Source organism: Mus caroli, chromosome 14 (genome assembly GCF_900094665.2).
Source record: "Mus caroli chromosome 14, CAROLI_EIJ_v1.1, whole genome shotgun sequence".
NCBI lineage: Eukaryota > Metazoa > Chordata > Mammalia > Rodentia > Muridae > Mus > Mus caroli.
The window spans coordinates 47,720,778-47,742,427 of NC_034583.1; the positions used below are offsets into that span (position 1 = coordinate 47,720,778).

Consider the following 21,650-nt stretch of genomic DNA (forward strand, 5'->3'; position numbering starts at 1 on the left):
TAGTCAAAGAGACAACTTGTGGAAATTGGTTTTCTCCTTCCATCATGTGGGTCCCAGGCATGGGACTCGGGTTTTCTGACTTGGAAGCATTTACCTTTACCTGTGTAGCCATCTTGCCAATCATAAAAAGAAACTAGAAAATGCGGATGAGCAAAAATATTCATTGGGGCTGGAGAGATAACTCCATTGTTAAGAGCACTGGCTGCTCTACCGAGGACCCAGATTTGATTGCCAGCACTCATGTGGTAGCTCACTGCCATTTGTATCTCCAGTTACAGAGCATCTGGTGCCCTGTATGGTCTCTGTGGGCACCAGTTCAGGAATGCATGTGATGTACAACATGCAGAAAAATACTCATATGCATTACACAAATAAATAAATATTTTACAGTATATTCAATATTTTATCCGGGCATAGTAACACATACCTTTAATTTCAGATTCCAGGAGGCAAAGGCAGATAGATCTCTGAGTTCAAGACCGGTGTGGTCTATATACCAGTTTTGTATTAGCGAGTTACATGGAGGACCCTGTCTGAAAAACAAAAACAAGAATATTAAGTGTTTTTAAATTTATATTCTTGAAGAATATATCATTCACAATGTTTTGTTTTGTTTTGAGACATACTCTGTAGCTCTGGCTGTCCTGGAACTTGGCCATGTGGACCAAGATGGCCTCAAACTCACAAGAGATTCGCTTGCCTCTGTTTCCCAGGCTCTGTGATTAAAGCTGTGAGCTACAAGGTTTGACCATCTTTCATATTCTTAGCAGTTCTAGAATGAATATAAATTGTCCTGTATGTCTGTGTGTCTGCCTTTACAGTATATCATAAATGACTTTTAAATGAATACTTATTGTTCTTCTATATGAATTGCAACGATTTCATTCAACCATAAATGACTTTTAAATAAATGTTTATTATTCTTGTATATGAGTTTCAACAATTTCAACCAAATTGCTAATTCCAATTACTTTTGTTTACGAAGTTATTTTATGGATAATCGATGCATTTGATGATTCTTAACTAATTTGAATTAGTTTATTGATTTTGAGGGTTCACTTGATTTGTTTGAGGGCTTTCTTTCTTTGAAGCTCTGGAGTTAGAACCTAGGACCTCAAGCTTGCTTTTCCAGTGCAGTACTAACCAAGCTATGTAAACATTAGCTTTCTTCACTTACAGAAAACTTTAACATAACTAGAAATTATGTTTATATTCTTAATGATGGAATTTTGTTTGATACAGGCAATTAAATGTAAGCTGGCATATATTGAACCAAGTAAAAGATCACAGTGGTCCAAAAAGGCTAAAGAGAAATTTGAAGAAAAGACTCAAGATAAATTTGTGACATGTTCTGTTATTAGTAAGATATTTCTATTTTTTCTATTATTGTTGTTATTATTATCTAAATAAGATTAACATTATATAACAGACATCGTATCTTAGATCAAATTCAATGCACCTTGAGTAGTAACAGTGAGAAATAACATTCATTGAGAATTAGGCTTAGGGACTTTATCTCCTGTAAGCCTTACAGACAAAGCACACCAGACAATAAACATACCATTAAAGACTAAAGTCATCCTTACAACAGATAAAATTGGTTTGCACCTTTACTCTCTGCTACTTGGGAGGCTGAGAATCACTGGGGCCCAGGAACTTGAGGCCAGTCTCGATGACGTAGCCAGACCCCACTTAAAACAATAAAACCATCAAGTCACCTTCACTGTGGTCCCTTGCAAACCTAAAGCCAAAATTAGCTTGTCTACATTTGCTTAGTCTAAGGTTAAGTCTTAGGCAAGTGAAGGGAGACAGAACATGGTTGGTAAATAGCTTTTGTTTGCTTGCTTGCTTATTTGTTTTTCTTTCCTTCATTTGTCCCAAGTAAATTCAGTTGTAGATTCTCTCCATATTTTGAGAAAAGTTGTAAGCAGTTTTGGAAGTGCTCAGGTCTACAACCCTGGTTGGCCACTAACCCACAGTTTTCTAACACATGTTCTGAAAATCGAAGGTTGATTGCCTGAGTCTGATTTGAGTTGTTATGACATTCGTCTTTTTGCTGGAAGCCTTTTTGGAAAGCCTTTATCTCCTTTTACAGTAAGCACACATTCTACTTCAAGATAGTAATGTGTATAAACTGCTTGCCCACACTCCATTATAGGTACTTACTATATACATTGTATGTGCATTTCTCAACTTGAAGAATTCTGAATCTCCAAACACATCTGGCCCTAAAGGTTGCCAATAAGAAGATGGGGATCTTGGATAGAAACACACACACAGATACAACATACATATGTATATTTGTGTACACATTTTATCTTTTCCAAATAACACCTGCCAGAGTTGGGTTCAGTGAGTCCTAGTATACAAGATACATGGGCCATGTTTATTTAGAGAAGATTTATAGCTGCTTTTCAATTCTGTCACATTATCATTAGATGAACCCACCTAGCATAAGAGAATTCTCCTGTTTATAGTGAAGGAAGAGAGCAGAGATTAACTACTGAAGGTTGACTAGCTTAAAAATGATGCAGTTTCTATGATAACTTTTTAATACAAGAAATTGTTCAAAAATATTAATTCAGTTGAAGAGTAATATAATTACAGAAATTGCATCCTTGGTCTGTAGATTTTTTAAATCTGGCTTCTCTGAGATGAACAACAAAGTTCTCCTAGTCCTTGAGCAAATTCCTCTAAATTTGAAACAACTTTAGTTTGGAAGCAGCTGCTCAACCTTTGTCTATAAAACCGTTGATGTTAGCAGCTTTCTTCAGTGCTACTCCATGGAAAGTACAAGGCATTGTGTATCGTTATTACATGTGTTTATTAGCAGGGAAGTAAGGCGCATGCATGGAGATCAGAGGAAAACTTAAAAGAGTCAGATTTTTCCTTCTACCATGTGAGACCCAAGAATCCAACTCAGGTCATTAGGCTAGGCAGTAAGCAACTTGTCTCCCCTACCCCTACTCCCCCCACCCCCGCACCCCGCACCCCGCCCTGCCATCTTGCTGGCCCTTGGATCTCTTTTTTGATTACTCTTTCTTGCTCATTTAATCATTTGTTAATACCAGGGATAGCCACCACTAATTATACCATAATTGTTAGCTAGGATAATTGGATTTAAGGAGTGCCAAAGGGTCCTGCACTACCCCAGCCACTACCCACCACACCACAACCCACTCCACTCCCATTTACTCGTGAACTGATAAAATTGGGACTTAGAACAGCCACTGCTGGGAAGGGTAGCTTTCCATTAGTGTAGATTCCTGGCTCATAAAGCAGGAAACATGGAAGAAATCCAGGATGGCAATAAAGAGTAACTACGGACCGTTCGCCCTGCGGCATTGAAAGGACTTCGTAAGGAGGAGGAGGATCAGAGTATCAAGGCTCACCACTGTCAGCCGCCTGCTCGTAGATAATTTCCATGAGACATTGAGTAGTAACCAGAAATACTTTGCTGAAAAAAGTTTTCTAATATGTATTCTTAAACTATATAATATGTTACTGCTGGCAACTGGTTATCTTTTTATTTAGAATTATCATTCCGATTTGCAGCTACCAACTGCTCTCAATTTTGCAAAAGGGATAGTCATACAGATTCAGTATATATTTGAGGTGGTGTTTCTTACAGGCTGGAGAGATGGCTCAGCAGTTAAGATATGGCTTTTCCTAAAGAAATGTTTTTATTTGTCAAGATACTTACTAAGCAAGTTCCTTGCTATATACTAATACTATTAAATAATTTTACCCTTAACTCCTGGTTTGCTATAATAAGTAGATATAAAAAAGCAGTTTTCTCAAAGAAAACTTAGTTTGTCCTAAATAAACAAAAGTTACAGAAAAAAATACTACTTATTTGAGAGTTCTGAATTTTTGTTTGTTTTTAACTCTTTTTGGCCTTAAAAAAGCTATAAATCATCCAAAATAATCACTGGCCTAAGTTAATTTTCATTCACTTTTGTTCTTTTATTTTCCATAAAACGATATATGAAAATAAAACAGTATTTCTTCCTTTGAAAATACATTAATTTATATTTTATGAATCCAAAACTTTAAACTGCTTTTGGCTCATTATAAAAAAAAAAAATAGCACATGATAACCTAAAATAAAATGTATAGCATTCTATATGCTATCCATTTGGGTAATTATTAGTAGTCACTGTGGCTTCAGAATTCTGCTCTAACTCCTAGGGAAACTGTAACATTATTCAGCCAGAAATTTCACATATGGAAAAGTCATAAGTTGCTTCCAATTTTTAAAAAGCAAATTTGCTGATATGTACAATTTCCCAAACTAGTCTTAATGGTTTTACAGAGATTCTGGAAAATAATGTGCTCTTGGTTGAGCTTTTTGATTCTCGAGCTCCTGGAAAAAGTGCTGTTAGTATTAATGACCAGCTCGTGAAAGAGGGCCTAGCATCTTATGAAGCAGGGTAAGTAGTTGGTAGAGCATCACTGTAGTTCATGGGTAACATTATCAAAGCAAAGATTACGGTAAGGGGGATAGTAGGAGTCGTTAGTTTAATGAGGAGTAAAGCATCCTTCTTTTCATTCCTAGTTAGGACCCTGAAAATCAAGAGAAAGAAGGGTTTCTTGCCTAGAGGTATTGTCACAAGCCTTTAATCCCAGCACTGGGGGTGGGGGTAGGGTGTGAAAGAGGCAAGCAGATCTCTGAGTTTGAGGCCAACCTAGTCTAGAGTGAGTTCTAGGACAGCCAGGGCTACACAGAGAAACCCTGTCTCGTAAAAAACAACAGACAGACCAGCAGACAGAGTTAGTTCTTGAGCTCAAGATTACTTCTAAGAAAAAGAAGCTTAACATCCTACTTCCATGCAGAATCTGCTTAAGCTTCTTGGGCCTACTTAAGAAAATCAGGACTAGAACAGCACTAAGGATAGTGGTAGAGTCTGCACTCCCAACTTAAAAAATTTTTATTTTCCTAAATTTGAAGGTTTACTTTAGCCAGGTTGAAGCATTATTGTTCCTAGCAAGGCACAGCCAGTGACCAAGGTGATCTCAGAAGCAATGGAGACTTGTGCAAAGAGGGTGGTTCTTACAGGGTCTCTTACAGAGCACCTGTATGTAGCCATCAAAAGAAGCGACATTTGAGCATCTATTAGCATAAGCCAAAGAGATAATAACCTCCAGCAGAGGCCTGCAGAGATTCCTAGTAGTCCGAGGTTAAGCATAAATACTGAAGTTGTTTTGCTTCATGCCTTCTAATGGGAATTGCATTCCTGTTCTCCAGCCAAAGGTTGGTAAAGTCTGAATTGTCTTTGTGAGTACAGAGTATCAATAGGAAGAATTGAAGTTATGTATGGATAAGGCTGGTAAGCTTATCCAATTTAAAGTAGAAAGTTTGGGTTTAGCTTTTCTTTCGTGTTCTTGCTTTGGTGCTGGCTAAGTAGCCTTTTAAAAGGGAAAAAAAAATCAACTTTAGTAATTGCTACTGATATCAAAGTTAGGGATCAGAAAATCATAGGTGAAATGTATTTGTCTCTAAAAATAAGCAAGTATTAATATTTTACTGACTATTCTTTTTGCCAACTTCTGTTATTTTTCAGATATACCCTCAAAGATAATTCTAAAAAGCATCTTGAAGTATGGGATCCTTCTCCTGAAGAAATTATTACAAGTGAAATAAACAACTTAAGTCCTTTATCTGTGAAATCTCTACCTAATGAGAATTTCCAGTCACTGTATAACAAGGAGCTGCCTGTGAACATATGTAATGTAATATCTCCTGAGAAGATTTATGTTCAGTGGTTATTAACAGAAAACTTACTTAATAGGTACACTATCTAGTAAAAGCAATTGCCTTGTGGTTTTGTTCTTTGTATTCTTTGCTTCAAATAGCTAGATTCCATAGTGTTTAATTTTGAAAGCCACGAGAAAATTTCAACTAATTAGTCTATAAACTCTTTTTTAAAAGCATAACATTTCTTTTTTAGCTATTTTCATCAATACTAGAATGTATGCCACAAGTACTTACTAAGCACCTTACTCCTGTCAGCCTGGATTTAGTGTGGAGGATTGCAGTAACACATGGGTAATTCTTTGCTGACATAGGGTTTAAATTATAGTAAAGAGAGATGATGAAAAATAAAACTTAATGTGGAGTGATGGTAAAGGAATAATAAATAAAAGTAAAGCATTTGAGGAGAATGGTTTTAAGATGATCAAAGAAGACCTTACAGAGATGAAGGCTTTTCAGATGTGTCCTAAGCTGGGCACTCAGAAGTCAGAGACAGGCAGATCTCTGTGACTTCAGGGGCAGCAGGTTCTGCATAGTGAGTTCCAGGGTAATCATAGCTACATGGTGAGACACTGTCTCAGTGGCTGGATGGATAGATAGATAGATAGATGATAGATAGATAGATAGATAGATAGATAGATAGATAGATAGATAGATAGATAAACTTTGAGCTGTACAAAATGGTATATACCTGTGAAAATCCTAAACTGCTGTCAAATGTGTCCTGAATGAGGCAAGAAAGCATCAGGGTTGTACCTAAGGAACCTTTATCACAAGCAAAAGGAAGAACTAGTTCAAAGGTTTGGAAGTGCTTTATACAAAATTCAAAGAATAGTGCATTAAGATTCACCAGAGTGAAATGACCAAAGGGATTTGGTAGAAAATATCTGTTTAGAGAATTAATTATTTAAGAAGTTATTTTAAATTAAAACACGTTTGTGTCTCTATAGTTTAGAAGAGAAGATGGTAGCAGCGTATGAGCACTCAGAATGGAAGCCTGTTAAGTGGGAGTGTGATATGCACTGTGCTGTTAAGGTCCCAGCTAAAAATCAGTGGCGAAGAGGCCAGATTCTCAGAATGGTTACAGACAAACTGGTAGAGGTAAATGCAGAGTTAAATGCAATTGTGAACGTACATTTTTCGTTTGCCCTATGATTACTTAGTTCAATTCTTACTTTTCTTTTCAATTTGAAAAAAAAATGTTGACATTTTCTCTAACCTTAAATTACTGCTCTCATAGGTCTTGCTTTATGATGTTGGTGTTGAACTAGTAGTGAATATTCACTGCTTAAGAGAACTTCAAGAAAATCTAAAGACAATGGGAAGATTATCTTTGGAATGTTCACTTGTTGATATAAGGTAGTTTTTAGCTAAGTAAATTAATTTTCTCATTGTATATTATCATTTTAAATATTTTAGCATGGTGTCTTGTCAGTTTTAATTAATAAAGTCTAAAACTTTCATAAAATCTTATTAAGGGTTTTTTGGGGGCGGGGGTTGTGCGTTGTTGAGACAAGGTCCATCCATGTAGTCTTGGAACTTGCTATGTAGACCAGGCTGGCCTTAGACTCACAGAGATCCACTTGTATTCTATCATGCCTGAATTCATTAAGGATTTTAAGAAGAGGAAATAAATGTTTGATCCTATAAATTTAATAGCACTAAAGAAATAGAGGGAAGTTAAATAGATTTCAGACTGTTGAAAATAAAGAGCTTTGAGGAAAACTAAAGGCAGATAGAAATATGTTTCATAGGTTTCCAGTTACATAGAAAGCTAGAAGTGTAAATTAATAATAGTAATACCACATGGTATAAAAGACCGAAAGAAAATAGAATCTGAAAACTGAAAAGTCAACTGGGTATGAGGGCCTTACCTATAATTCTAGCACTCAGGAGGCTGAAACAAGAGATCATAAGCTTAAAAATCAGCCTAGGCTAGATAGTGAGATGGGTCCAAAAAGAGGAGGAGGAGGAGGGAAACCAAGGAAAAGGAGGAGGAAGAAAAGGAAGAAGAAGGAAGAAGGCGAAGAAAAACAGCCAGGAGGAAGAAGAGGAGGGAGGGTTGGAATTTGTTCAGAGTAAGATTATTAGAAGAAGAAAAAACAGGGATGACAGTTCATAACCCCGCCCCCTCCCCCAAAATGAGAAGAGATGAGAAATGTGGGCTAAACCTGGAAAGCACAAAAGCACATTGACTGTTGAGATGGCTCAGGGGGAAGAGGCACTTGGCCACTGTGCATAGTGAGTTTTTAGTCTCCTGGACCCACACGCTGGGAATAGAACCAATTCCCCAAGTTCTCCTTTGACCTCCACATTTGTATTATTTATTTGTGTGTGTATACACACACATGTACACAGTATAATTTTTATAGAGAGCTAAGATCATTTTAATTTTGAAGAGAAAAATCCAAAGGATTCCAAAAAAAAAAGAAAGGTGTCTGACACCCAAGAAAAATCAGTGCGTTTAGCAGACACCCTAAGAAAAAGCCAGTAGCAGGACAGCAAAGCAGATGCTAAAACTGCAACCCATAGACGTACGTGGGAGATGTCAGCACTGTGTACTGAGAGTACATGGCTTATCCGAATACTGAACTAGTGATAACTCTAAGTCATCACTAGTGTGCTATAACAAAAAATAATTGACATAATATAAATATGTAAAGGAGATGGAAGCTATGGATTTGATATCCAGCCAAACTTCAGTGTAGCTATAGAACAGATGATACAGAGATGAAAGATAATATATTATATATTTAAGCATAATATATATCATATATAACATAGATATGTGTATGTGTCTGTCTATTAAAATAGGAAAGACAAATGATGAGAATAGCCTAAGTCCATGTTCACATTTGCTTTCCACTATAGAAGGTCCAAGCTGTGCATGCGATTACATTATTTCTCAACAGTTCGATTCTCTGTGGTACTCGCTGTAATAAAAGAGATATTACTTTTGCTTCAGGCCAACTGGTGGAAGTGACAAGTGGACAGCAACAGCTTGTGACTGTCTCTCATTGTACCTCACTGGAGCCATAGCAACCATAATCTTACAGGTGGGTAGCAGGCATGCTGTCTACTTTTATGTCCCCTTGACACAAGCTAGAGTCATCTGAAAGGTGGTGGGAACCTCAGTTGAGAAAAGGACATCGTTTTAATTAGGGATTGATGGGGGAGGGGCCAGCCCATTGTGGGTGGAGCCATCCCTGGGCTGGTGGTCCTGAGTTCTAAATAAGAAAGCAGGCTGAGCAAGCCATTTTGAGTAAGACAGTAAGCAGTACCCTCCATGTTCCTGCCCTGCTTGAGTTCCTGTCCTGAATTCCTTTGATAATGAACAGTGATATGAAAACATAAGCCAAAAGAGCCCTTTCCTCCCCAAGTTGCATTGGTTGTGGTATTTTATCACAGCAGTAACCCTAACTAAGATACAGGGTAAAACAGTTACAACAAATTCGTATTTATTATTTTATTGAAGTTTTCATCTATCCTAAGTTTATTTTCTTGTTAAGAAAATAACAGCAAAATATTTGGAATCTGTTTCCAAAACTATATTGGTCTTATGTCAAGGTATTATGCTTGTATATGATACTTTGTGGCATGGTAGCATATAGTAATAATCCCAGAACTATGAGATAGGAGGAAGATCAAGGGTTAAAGGCCTAGCAAGGCAGTTGGAAGGCAGAGAAATCTCTCTGAGCTGGAGGACAGCCAGGGCTACATAGTAAGACTCTGTCTTAGTTAAAAATAAACAGAGATATAAATAAGTAAATGATGTATGTGTGTGTGTGTGTGTATTAAGAGACATAAACAAATGTGGGAAGGCTCATGTGTAAAGGTCAGAGTACAACTTAGAGTAGTTGGTTCTCCTTTTACCTTTGTGGGATCTGGGTATTGAACTCAGGTCATCAGGTTTGTCAGCAAACGGCCTTACCTGTTCAGCCAGCTTGCCCTCCAGACAAGCTAAAATGAGTAAATGAGTAAACAGATGTTCCACAGTGTTCATGTGGCTAGTTCTAAAATTGCATGCTTGAGTTGAAATTTTTATGTTAAAAAATAACATAAAGTGAACTGTCTTACTAGTCTTTAGAAAACTAAGCTTCTCATAAAGTCGAAAGGCACTGATAAAATATGCACATTTGTGGCTGTGGCTTTGGGAAGCTTGTCTTCATGAGAAAGTGTTCTGCGTCCCTATTGGTTTTACCTCATTGAATTTCTTACGTAACTCACTTTCATGTTACCCTTGTAACATACACTTTCTTCACTTTCATAACGTTTCACATGAAGTAGAGTGTGTTTGTAGTAGCTTCTTTTGTGTGCTGTAGAGCACAGAGTATTATAAAGCACACACTGGGAACTTTACAGTTGAAGGGAACAGAAGACAGCTACCTGCCTATGCTTCCCCTTACCTCAGTCAGGAAGGGAAACCTTGTTTGTTTCCTGTTTCCTTGGTTGTGTTTTTGGATGTCATGTGAGAGTTTTATCATTTGTCTTGTTCTTGGTCTATTTCACCATGGTAGCAAGATCTTCCTAATTCATTCCCAAAGCACAAACCTGGCAAGTGAAATGATTTAAAAAGATTACCATGTCCGTCAGTACTGACTCTCTTCCATGATGTTTACCTTCTATATTTAGATATCAAAATAATGTTATCTGGGATTGTTTCTTGCATAGAAAATCTAGAAGAGATTATTTTGAAAAGTATTACTTAAAAGATTTCACTTTTCTCTCATAAATCTCTTCAGGAAAGCAACACAACGTGGCCATTACCTGTGAAAATTTTCTGCCGAGATGAAAAAGGAGAACGTGTTGATGTTTCTAAATATTTGATTAAAAAAGGTTTGGCATTGAGAGAAAGAAGGTACAGACTTTGAAATAACTTACTGACATTAATTTCTGATGATGTTTCATAATTGCTTTTGTGGGTGTTTTCAAACCTGAGCTGCATTTTATTTGCACTTAAAGATGATTTATATTTTAACTCCTAAAGAGCCACCTCAGAAATAGAGTGCTTGTTTTTTATTCCTGTCAGTCAGCTCTTACATAATGAAAACTGGCTTAGCACATACTGGTTTTCAAGAATGTGTGTGCATTTCTTAAGAGAGGACTATGTTAATTGGGATCTTGGATAGCTAGATTTATGAATTATTAACCCAATGAGGATGACTTATAAGATGGAAGAAAGGCAGAGATGGGAGGAGTTTCTAAAAGAGGGTGTATTCCCCTTCTTGTCCTTATATAGAGTTCTCCACATGTAACATGGCATCAGATTTATGGGTGGAGACCCACAATTTTGGAAGATAATGTTGTAGAGCCAAGAAAAGAGCAGTTATCAGTTGTCTCTGGTTCCAGATGATCTGGGTAGATTTACCTTTGCTGTTTGAGTAGTTGTTGTTAAGGAGCTTTTGTGGACATCATAGCAGGAAAAGTTGAAGAAGGGAAGAAATTGAAAAAAGGATGGGGGAGAGATCCCTGAGAGCCCTTGCTTTTAACAACTTTCCCCATGAAATGGGAGCCTTGGACATAGCTCAAAGCCAGCTTCAGGGGTGAGCATCAGTTGTTTGTCTGACATGACAGAGATTAAAAAAAAAAGCACAGTTTTGTGAACAAACATTTTCAGCCTTTTGTTAATATGAAAAAAGAAACAGGAATGATTTTATAAGGAAAAACAGTAGGGGAGGAGACTCAAGTGCTAGTCTTAGGATCAGAGGCTAGGGTCTGGGTTCATTCATCAGGAGGGCATCTGTGTAAGGCTGTGTTGAAGAACCATCTGAATGAATGAGTCAGCTGATAACTAGAGAGTAGCCTACAAATAGAACACAAAACAGCTACTTAAGGGATAACCACAAGTATAGGCCCAGAGGACTATGAAAGGTTTTAACACTAATTTAAAATAGAATTTGTTGATAAGAAGGAATGAGATAAATGAAAAAATTAATGATAGAACTCTGAAAGGCTTGTTTTATGATATTTGAGATAAGGTTATATGGAAAGGCATTAGTGGGTAATGAATTTATTATAGATGACCTCAAATTAATTTCTTTTTTTGGTGGTGGTAGAATTTGTTGTAAGACAGTGTCTTGCTGTGTAGCCCTAGCTGGCCTGAAGCTTACTATATAGGCCAGGTTAGCCTTGAAGTCTCAAACATCAACCTGCCTCTGCCTCCTGAGTGCTGAGATTAAAAGCTTGCTCCACCAAAGCTAATTTTTCATTAATTTAATTTTGGGGTTTCTGTTACAAGAATATTAAGCCACAAATAGAGAAAAGTAATAGCCTGACTACTAAAAAGGCTAAAAATAGCCCAAAGATAATTTTGTCTTGAATTTATATCATATTCTAACTCTCCAAACCCCATGGTTGAAGTTTTGATACCATGTGCAGCTGGTTGACTTTCCAACAGAGACAGAGCTTCCTTTTGGCGCCTCAGCTTGTAAGGTTTTTGTTAGCCATGTGTGTGTGGTGGCATGTTTCCTGTCCCAAGTACCTAGGAGCTTATTCCTAGGTCTGATGAAGATGAGGCTGAGGTGTCAGGAAGATAGATCTTTAGGAGAAAAAAATGATTATCAAAGCCTCTAAGAAAAGAGCAAGTCAGGGCAGAGGGGAGGGTATAGGGGCCTTTCAGGATAGCATTTGAAATGTAAATGAAGAAAATAATAAAAAAAGAAAAAAGAAAAGATCAAGTCATATTTATAGAAAGAATCTTTTGTATGATGTTCAGACACAAAACCCCTGCACAAAAGGAGTTCTTGTGCAGGATTCCAAGTCTAAGAAACAGGATGCTAAGGCTGCTTTTACAAAAGTTCTAGCAGATTAATATCCAAAAGCTTATTATAAAGCCCTGAATACCATGAGAGAGAGAGAGACTTTTATAGACTTCTGGCTCCTTTGCCTTCTGTGTGTGGCTCCATACATTCTGACTGGGTGTTTTAAACTGTTAGGTAGTGATGGCTTAATGGAGAAGGGAGAGGGAGGAAGGGGCAACAGGATAGTTCAGTCTGCACGTTCACGGGGATACTGGCCAACTCATGTGACCATTTCCTGTTTTTCTTTCTCTTAGGGCCTCCTCCTCCTAAGACATTCCCAAGTAGTCATCTTCATTCAACAGTCATTTAAGCCAGAGTTTGTCAATGTTACCATGGAAAAAACAAAAAGCAATTAATAATTAAATATATATTAAATTTTTTCTATTGGTTTCTTTTTTTTTTTTTTTTTGGTTTTTCAAGACAGGGTTTCTCTGTGTAGCCCTGGCTGTCCTGGAACTCACTTTGTAGATCAGGCTGGCCTCGAACTCAGAAATCTGCCTGCCTCTGCCTCCCAAGTGCTGGGATTAAAGGCGTGTGCCACAACGCCCAGCTTTCTATTGATTTCTTGTGTGAGTCAGGAAAGCTAATGACTTTTAACTCCTTTATACTTTTAGCAAAATTTTAGAGGTGTTTTTAAATTTTATTTTATCATTTTATGTGTATGAGTGTTTTGCCTGGCACCCACAGAGGCCAGAAGAGGGTATCCAACCTTCTGGAACTGGAGTACAGGTGGTTGTGAGCCAACATGGGGATCTGAGAATTGAACCTAGGTCCTCTTCAAAAGCAGCCAGTGCTCGTAAGTGCTGAGCCATCTCTTCATCCCAAGATTGATTTAAAAACAAACAACCAAAAAAGGACTTTGAATCTTAGGCTGGAGAAATGGCTCAGTAGTTAAGAGTACAGGCTGCTCTTGAGGAGAACCTGGGCTCAGTTCCCAGAACTGACATGGTATCTCAGCAGTCATCTCCAACTCCAATTGCAGTAGATCAGATGCCCTCTTTTGGCCTCTAAAAGCATAGATATACATGTAGGCAAAACATCCATACACATAAAATAAAAACAAGTATTTACAAAACAATCTTCATGGCATAACCATAATAACATTAACAAATTAATTTACCAACAGATTAAAAAGAGTTATTTCCAAGTATCATTTGTAGCAAAAGCTGGATGGAAGTTGTTAAACAAACTTGGGGCATAAATTTTCTAGCTCCCAAGAAAAGCAGAAACATTTTATATGTTAATCCTAGAGTTGTTTATTTTGGAAGGGCTACACATGTTTTAGGTAAAGGCTGATGGACTTTACCCTGGAGAAGCAGCGACTGCAGCGCTGGGGCCAGGTCTGCTGAAGACAGAGTTAATCATATCCTCCTGAGCAGCAGCAGTGGGTTTTGAAGAAGCTATCTGGGCCCTGAATATTCAGTTCGCATCTTGGATTTTACCTGCAGAGGAGATACCAACAGATACATAGATACAGAAAAAATAGATTCAAGAACAACTCAGTATAGATACAAGTAGATATAGATACGAATGGGTACATATATAGATACAAATAAAGTGGGTGTTGTAGGTGCAGATTGCCTAAAAGCTGTACCTTAAAGTTAGCTTGTGATAAAAGAAGAAATAGCATCCCTGGATGACATGGAGGAGGGAGGAAGAACACAAACACGAGCATCCATACAGCATTCAAGGAGAGCATGTCTTTTAAAACTCTCCTCCAGGAAGAAGCCTGGAGTTGGCTTGTCTTAATTAGGATTTCTATTGCTTCAATGAAACACATGACAAAAGCAAGCTGGGGAGGAAAGGGTTTATTCAGCTTGTGCTTCCACATCACAGTTCATCATCAAAGGAAGTCAAGAAAATAATTCAAACAGGACAGGAACCTGAAGACAGAGCTGATGAAGAAGCCATAAAGGATGCTGCTTCCTGGCTTGCTCAGCGTGCTTTCTTATAGAACCCAGGACCACCCTTCTGGGGGTAGCACCACCCACAAAGGGCATGCTCACATCAATTAGCTAATTAAGAAAATGCCCTATAACTGGGTCTTATAAAGGCATTTTCCTAGTTAAGGTTCCCTCCTCTCAAATGGCTTTAGCTTATGTCAAGATTAAACTATCTAGCACAACTGACCTCTCATCAGCTTGACACACAACCTCTCTTTTCTTATTCATCCCCAAGATCTCACATTAAAAACATAAATAACTGTAAAAATCTTAACAAATTCAAACACATTGAAAGCTCAGTTCCTTTAAAATATTCAGCCTCTTTAAAAATCCAAAATCTCTCTTGAAAGTTAGTCTCTCAACTGTAGGCTCCAGTAAAATTCAAAATTAAATATGTTCTTACTCCAAAAGGGAAGAACCAGGGTATAGTCACAATCATATCAAAGCAAAGCTAAACTCAAACCATTCAATGTCAGGGATTCATTCACAATCTTCTGACTCCTTCAAAGGGCTTGGGTCACTTCTCTGGCTCCTCCCTCTGCAGCACACACAGCTTATCTTCTAGGCTCCAACTGGCTCCATTACATCACTGCATTTTTCATGGTGGTCATCCCATGGTGCTGGTATCTCCAAAACTTCTGGGGTCTTCTGCTGCTGTAGGGTTACACTTTCACCAGTAGCCTCTCCTGAGCCTCCTTCTTGGTGTCTAGCCTCAACTTCTCTTTATAACCCTTCTGATCCTGAGCCTTCAGCTGCTCCTGAGGCTGCACCTTCACTAATGACCTCTATGGCTTCTCTTAGTCTCAAGCCTCAGCTGATCTCCATGACCCCTTAATACCTTCAAAACCACTACCACCTGGATGACTCTCACACTACCAAGTTCAGCAGCCAGTATATGATATAACCTTGACCACCTCTGGAACACAGCTTTGTTGTGCTCTCAGGAAAAACTTCCCAGAAGATTTTACCTCAAGGTTGCTGGACTCCTTTTAATCACGGATAATTCCTAAGCATCAGCAGACCAGTATCAAGTATCCCAGCAAAGCAAAGGTTTCACTAGTAGTTCTGGTATCCTGTTAATCATAACCACAGAATCATAATTCAGACTAACAAATGGCCCCAAAAGAGCCATTAAACTTCCCTTTGAAATTTCACAAGCCAGGCCTGGGTCTTCTGCCTCGCCCACAACATTCTTATCTTCCAAGCTCCTATAGAAAGGCTCACCAAGTATTGAAGACTCAATGACTTTTCTTGCAAAAAAGTTACAAATACAGTTACAAAGTCCTTTCACAATTCCTCCCCAAAACAACATGATCAGGTGTGTCACAGCAATATCCCACAGTCCTGGTACCACCTTGTCTTAGTTAGGGTTTCTATTGCTGTGATGAAACACTGATTCCAAACAAGTAGGGGAGAAAAGGCTTTATTCGCCTTGTTTTTTACATCATAGTCCATCATGATGGAAGTCAGGACAGAAACTCCAGCACATAGGGACTTGGGGGCAGGAGCTGAAGCAAAGGCCATGAGGGTGCTGCTTATGGCTTGCTTCCCATGGCTTGCTCAGCCTGCTTTCTTGTAGAACCCAGGACCTCCTTCCCAGAGAAAGCACTACCACAATGGTCTGGACTCTCCCACATCAATAAATAATTAAGAAGATACCCTACAGCTAAGTATTATGGAGGCATTTTCTTAGTTGAGGTTCCATCCTCTCAGATGACTCTAGCTTGTGTCAAAGTGATATAAAACTACCCAGCACATCGTCAGAGATATTTAAGCAGGTTGTTTATAATTTCAGATTTCTTCTTAGAGGTAGATACCAGAGCTGGCAAGGGAGGCATGGTCTGCACTCCAGAGAATGATCTAAAAGTTGTGTGCTGCCTGCCATCTTGATCCACTAAGCCATTTTCCTCTTTTCCTTTCCTCTTGCAACTGTCTAGTATGGCAGACTCAAGTACATCCTGGACTAGAGCAAATGTTTTAGTGAAATGTTAACACATTTGAATGATTTTTTTCATATTGTTTTCTACACAATTTTATCTTTGCTCCCATTTAGATAATGTTCTTTTTTTGGGTGTTACAGAGTTAGTAAATCAAGTAACAGCCATTCACCTGAGAAGTCTCTGGAAATACCCCTGGAGCAAGGAGATTCGGTAGTTACTAAGTGCTTTAAAATTAACTTTGATACTAACAAGAAAATTGCTGATAAAGTCAATGAACACAAAGTACCTGATTCTAAGGGAAAAAAATCAGAAAGCAGAAGCACCGGATGCTATAGACCACCAGCTGTTCCTAACACGAGCTCATTTGAGGCAATAGTGAGCTGCATTGGTGACGATGGAACTATATTTGTAGTGCCTAAATTATCAGGTAAGGTCTATGCTGTTATAAAGCTTTCTTTGGTGACCTGGGCTTAGCAGCTCAAGTTTCCTATGATAGACACACCAGGAAATCTTGGCAGGATTAAACCTCTCGGAACCTCATTTTCAGGGACTCATTAGAGAGACTAGATGATTTCACCCAGAACATGCAGAATGTTTTTAATAATCCTAGATAAGCTATTTAAGAGGGTTTTTTTTTTTAGTTATTTTAAATGAAAAATTATTTCAACACACTGTTACCAGAGCTCCTCAGCCAGAGGCCTGTCTGTGGCTCCAGTGCCGTTATGGAGAAATCAGGGCCTGAAGGTATGGCTAAGTGGTTGAAGAAGCCCCAAGTTCAGACCCCAGTGCCCAACGTGGGTGGCTCAAAACCTGTAACTACAGAATATTCAACATTGTTTTCTGACTTTCTGGGTATCTGCAGTCAGTGCACATAGATCTACATAGATATGCTTGCATACATATAATTAAAAATAAAAATAAATATTAAGAAAGGAACAAGGGAATAAGGTAGAAAGATGGCTGTATAGTTAAGGACAATCAATTTTATATGATAGTCAGCAGGGTGGGGATCTTCGTGCTGAGGCAGACTGAGGACTAGAGGCACTTTGCCCCCATCAGTTGACTGTCGGGTGCAGAGAAGGGAAGTGGCAGCTTTCCTGACAGACAGAACCTGGAATTACAAGGCTTCTGTAATGCTAAGATTAGGTTTCTGTTTACTTGATAAGAATCCTGAGCGCCAGGACATGGTGGTGCATGCCTTTGATCCCAGCACTGGGGAAGCAGAGGCAGGCGGATTTCTGAGTTCGAGGACAGCCTGGTCTACAAAGTGAGTTCCAGGACAGCCAGGGCTACACAGAGAAACCCTGTCTCGAAAAACCAAAACAAACAAACAAAAAAAAAAAAAACAAAAAAAGAATCCTGTTTACCCAGTAAGAATCTGCCTGGATTGGACCAGGGCCCTCATGTTAGGACATTGGATACTGCCATTTTGAGGCCTGCTTTGTAACCACAAGACGCTGAACTTAAAGATGAACTTCAAAGAGCATGTTAAGGGAAAGTTTCTACAGCCTGTCACTGTGGACGCTGGAATGAGGGCAGGGGTAGGGGAGGCGAGGGGAGAGTATGTGTGTGTTTATGCATGAATGTACAAACTTCAAGCCCCCATTTTAATAGATTTTTAAGAAATTAAGAATACCTAAATTTTTACATAAGGCAATAAAGATTGGTCAGGCCTTTGAAAAGATAGTTAAATGCAAAATATATTTCTATCAGAATAAAAGAAATTAGATCACCTGCTTTTATTCTAAACCTCTTATTTATTTTTAATTATATGTATGCGTTGGGGGGTTATATACATGTGAGTTTGGATGCCCATGGAAACATAGGGCATTAGATCTTTGGAGTTACAGGTGTTTGCCAGCCACCCCAAACAAACACGGGTCCTGTACAAGAATACTACATGATACTACCACTTAATCATCTCCCCAGAACCACGAACCTATTTGTTTCACTCATTCATTCATTCATTTTATATTAATTGGGTGGGTTGACCGTGAAAGCCAGAGGGGTTGGGTGTTGACATAGGTAGTTGAAACCAGGGCTCTAGACCTCCGGAAGGGCACCAAGCACTTTAAACACTAAGCCATCTTTTCAAAACGTTTTCTGTAAATCAATTTGGTTTGGTTTGGTCTTCCCCTCAGTCTTGAATTCCAAAATTAACGTTTCAAAGAATTGGATCCGAGAATTAACACTTGAATATCTACATTTCAATTAAAACTGATTGAGATAAAAATCTTGAATCACCAAGTTTATTTTAAAGGAAGAAAAACAAAAAACAAAACAGGCAACTATTCCAAGAAGTCAAAAGCCATCCTTAAAATGTGCACACATTTTAAATTAGGCATACCAAGAATAATTTTAGTATCCAGTGATTCTTTTAAATAAAAAAAAAGTTGAACATACATTTAGTAATTATGTTTAGGAATCTTAGAAGGAGACTGAGTTTTTAATCTCATTCTCTTTTGACATGTAATTCCTGTGAGATTGCTTCATCTCATGTGGCCAGACACCGCAGGACTCCAGTTAAGACCCAAGTTACCTAGAGAGCCAAAGGGAGCATTTTTCGCTATAGAGTCTAAGGGACCTCCAATGTAGGTAAATCTAATTGCTACAGTCATTAAATTTTCAGCCTTTATTAGGTCAGTTATCAGAGACCCACATTAAAATACAAATGACACAAACACTTTACATTAATTCAGAAGCATTCTTAGAGTCTGTGTCTGTGTCTGTGTGTGTGTGTGTGTGTGTGTGTGTGTTGGTGTGTGTGTGTTGGTGTGTTGGTTTGGTTTTGTTTTGTTCAATACAGGATTTCACTATGTAGCCTTGGCTGGCCTGGAACTTACTTTGTAGCTAAGGGTAGCCCCAAATTCATAGAGATCTAACAATTTTTTCTTCTAAGTACTGAAATTAAAGGCATGTGTCACTTAAAATCTTTAAAGGAAGTAGTCAGTTAAACTCTCTTAGAGCCAACAAAATACCATAGACTTAGTATTCCCCATATTAACATAAATTACAAATATGTTTGTTTTGTTTTTCAAGACAGGATTTCTCTGTGTAGCCCTGGCTATCCTGAAACTCACTCTGTAGACCAGGCTGGCCTCAGACTCACAGAAGTCCACCTTTCTCTGTCTCCTGAGTACTGGGATTAAAGGCATACACCACTATAATACCCAGCTAGAGCTCTCAAATTTTTAATCAAATTCCGATATAAGCAAGACAGGTATCCCAAGAATCTTCATCTTGATTCCACTGCACAGCAAAGGCTACACCAATGACCATTTGAGCCTCTGACAGTGAAGCTTGTACTGAAAACTGACAAGAAAAAGCCAATTGATTCAGACATGGAGATAAAGATTAAGGCAAAGTCTAAAGGTACCAAAGGTGCCAAATTAGGCAGCACTGAAAGCAACGTGAGTACTCTGCCAAACAAAATCTGACTTCTGTTACGTAACCAGCCATTCAGCACACAGCTCAAGGCATGGAAAGGTGTTCAGCAGCTTAGAGCCCTTGGGATTGCAAAGAGCACTGTCACTGTAACTGGAGCTTTAGGCCAAGCTCAGACACTGTTGCAGAAGAAACTTGAACAATAGAGTTGATATTATAAAGGATTTACTAATAAACTTGCATAGAAGACGTTAAGTCACATAATGTAGAAATTAGCTAAGGGAATGCTGCCTCCAAAATATGCCAAAGTTAAGTAGTGTACTAACCAGGCCTGTTAGAGACAGGCAGAATTTAGGATGACAGGATGTAAATGTTTATTCACCAGGGCTGACTAGCAATTAATCTTGATTCTCATATCAAAGGCAACAGCCCTGACTTACACAACCATCTATTAGACCCATTTCTCTATCAGAGAACATGTCTCTAAATAGGCAAAGGAGTAGCACAGGGTGACAACCATCTTTTAAGTCTTGACCATAAAGTCCCTGGTTCCCTTCTTAAGAAAAGCATAATTTCCCAGGTGGGCAAGATAACAGCTATTTGAAAGGGGATGGCACTGGTGTGTTTAAAAATAATTTTGCAATAGTATTTTCACAAGGTAAATCCTCCAACGTGCCTATATGGCAAGATTTGCAGCCTCCTGTTTCTGTTTAAATTGTTCAAAGTAATAACCTAGGACCTAAACCTGAAAGAGATCTAAGGATGATACCATATGTGGAATGGTGAGTCTAAGGTGTACATAAGTTAATAAAATGTTTTATTCGTGGCCAGCTCCCCTTTGGGCATTTGCCAGAGCCAATGGTATAGTGTCTCATTTTCCGGAGTGTGAAATAAATTTTCACCCATAAAAACATGGGTGCATATTTCAGCTATAGTACCAGTTCTAAAGAGTCAAGGTTGGACTAGAGATTGAGCTTGCTGTTAAGAGTGTTTACTTAACTTGAAAAAGCCCTGAGTTTGGATCCCTAGTACCCTGGAAGTCCTTTCTACTCTGAGAACAAAAACATGTTCTACTGTATGATTTTATAGAAGACATGTACAGTTCTTTTTGTTGTTGTTTTATTTATTTTTGCCTGTTTTTAAATGTCATTAGGGCAAGCATGGGCCTCTTTCTTTTTCTTTTTTCTTTTTAATGTTTTGAGACAGCATTGCACTATGTGGCCCAGGCTAACCCTTTTTTTTTTTTTTTTTTTTCCCTTTTTGAGTCTCCTGGGGCTGCTTCTTACGTGAAGGATTATAGGAATGTACTACCTAACCTGGCCTTATAGTTTTATATGTCACATAAGTCCTAAAGAACCCCAGAACTGAGTTTTAGAAAGCTATAAAGAAGACATTTGCCTTCACTTTTGTAAAGGCTTAGCCCATTTGCCTTGTGTGCTTCACCTGCCCCACTGTTACGTAAGGCTGCCTTTACCAGAAACCTTAGCTCCACTCTCAACAGTATGGTTACCTGCACAGGATGTGCAGAGACCACACCAGCAGGAACACAGACATGGGTGGAAGAAATGCTCACATGACCCCACCCCAAGATGGATACCCATGTACATACACATAACTGTATAGCCGAGGTCATGAGTTAGGGGCACAGGAAGAGTTGGATCTGGGAGGGAAGTGGAAAGAATAAAAGTATAAAACCCTCAAAATTTAAAAAGTATTCCATAGATGGATGGATTTTTCTAAACTTTATTCTCTCTATATATTCCCCTTAATTTTTTTTTTGTTTTTTTTTGTTTGTTTGTTTGTTTTTGTTTTTCAAGACAGGGTTTCT

At 38.4% G+C, this 21,650-nt stretch overlaps 1 protein-coding gene across 1 annotated transcript in view; it reads left to right on the top strand.

The window, feature by feature from the left end:
• Rnf17 (ring finger protein 17) overlaps positions 1-21,650 on the top strand; it is a 113,070-nt gene that overhangs the window by 64,270 nt on the left and 27,150 nt on the right. The window contains exons 19-26 of the mRNA XM_021182183.1: positions 1,243-1,360; positions 4,316-4,433; positions 5,565-5,792; positions 6,706-6,856; positions 6,996-7,114; positions 8,721-8,811; positions 10,498-10,613; positions 16,579-16,865. Coding sequence (XP_021037842.1) covers positions 1,243-1,360; positions 4,316-4,433; positions 5,565-5,792; positions 6,706-6,856; positions 6,996-7,114; positions 8,721-8,811; positions 10,498-10,613; positions 16,579-16,865 — 1,228 coding nt within the window. The remainder of the gene's footprint in view (positions 1-1,242; positions 1,361-4,315; positions 4,434-5,564; positions 5,793-6,705; positions 6,857-6,995; positions 7,115-8,720; positions 8,812-10,497; positions 10,614-16,578; positions 16,866-21,650) is intronic.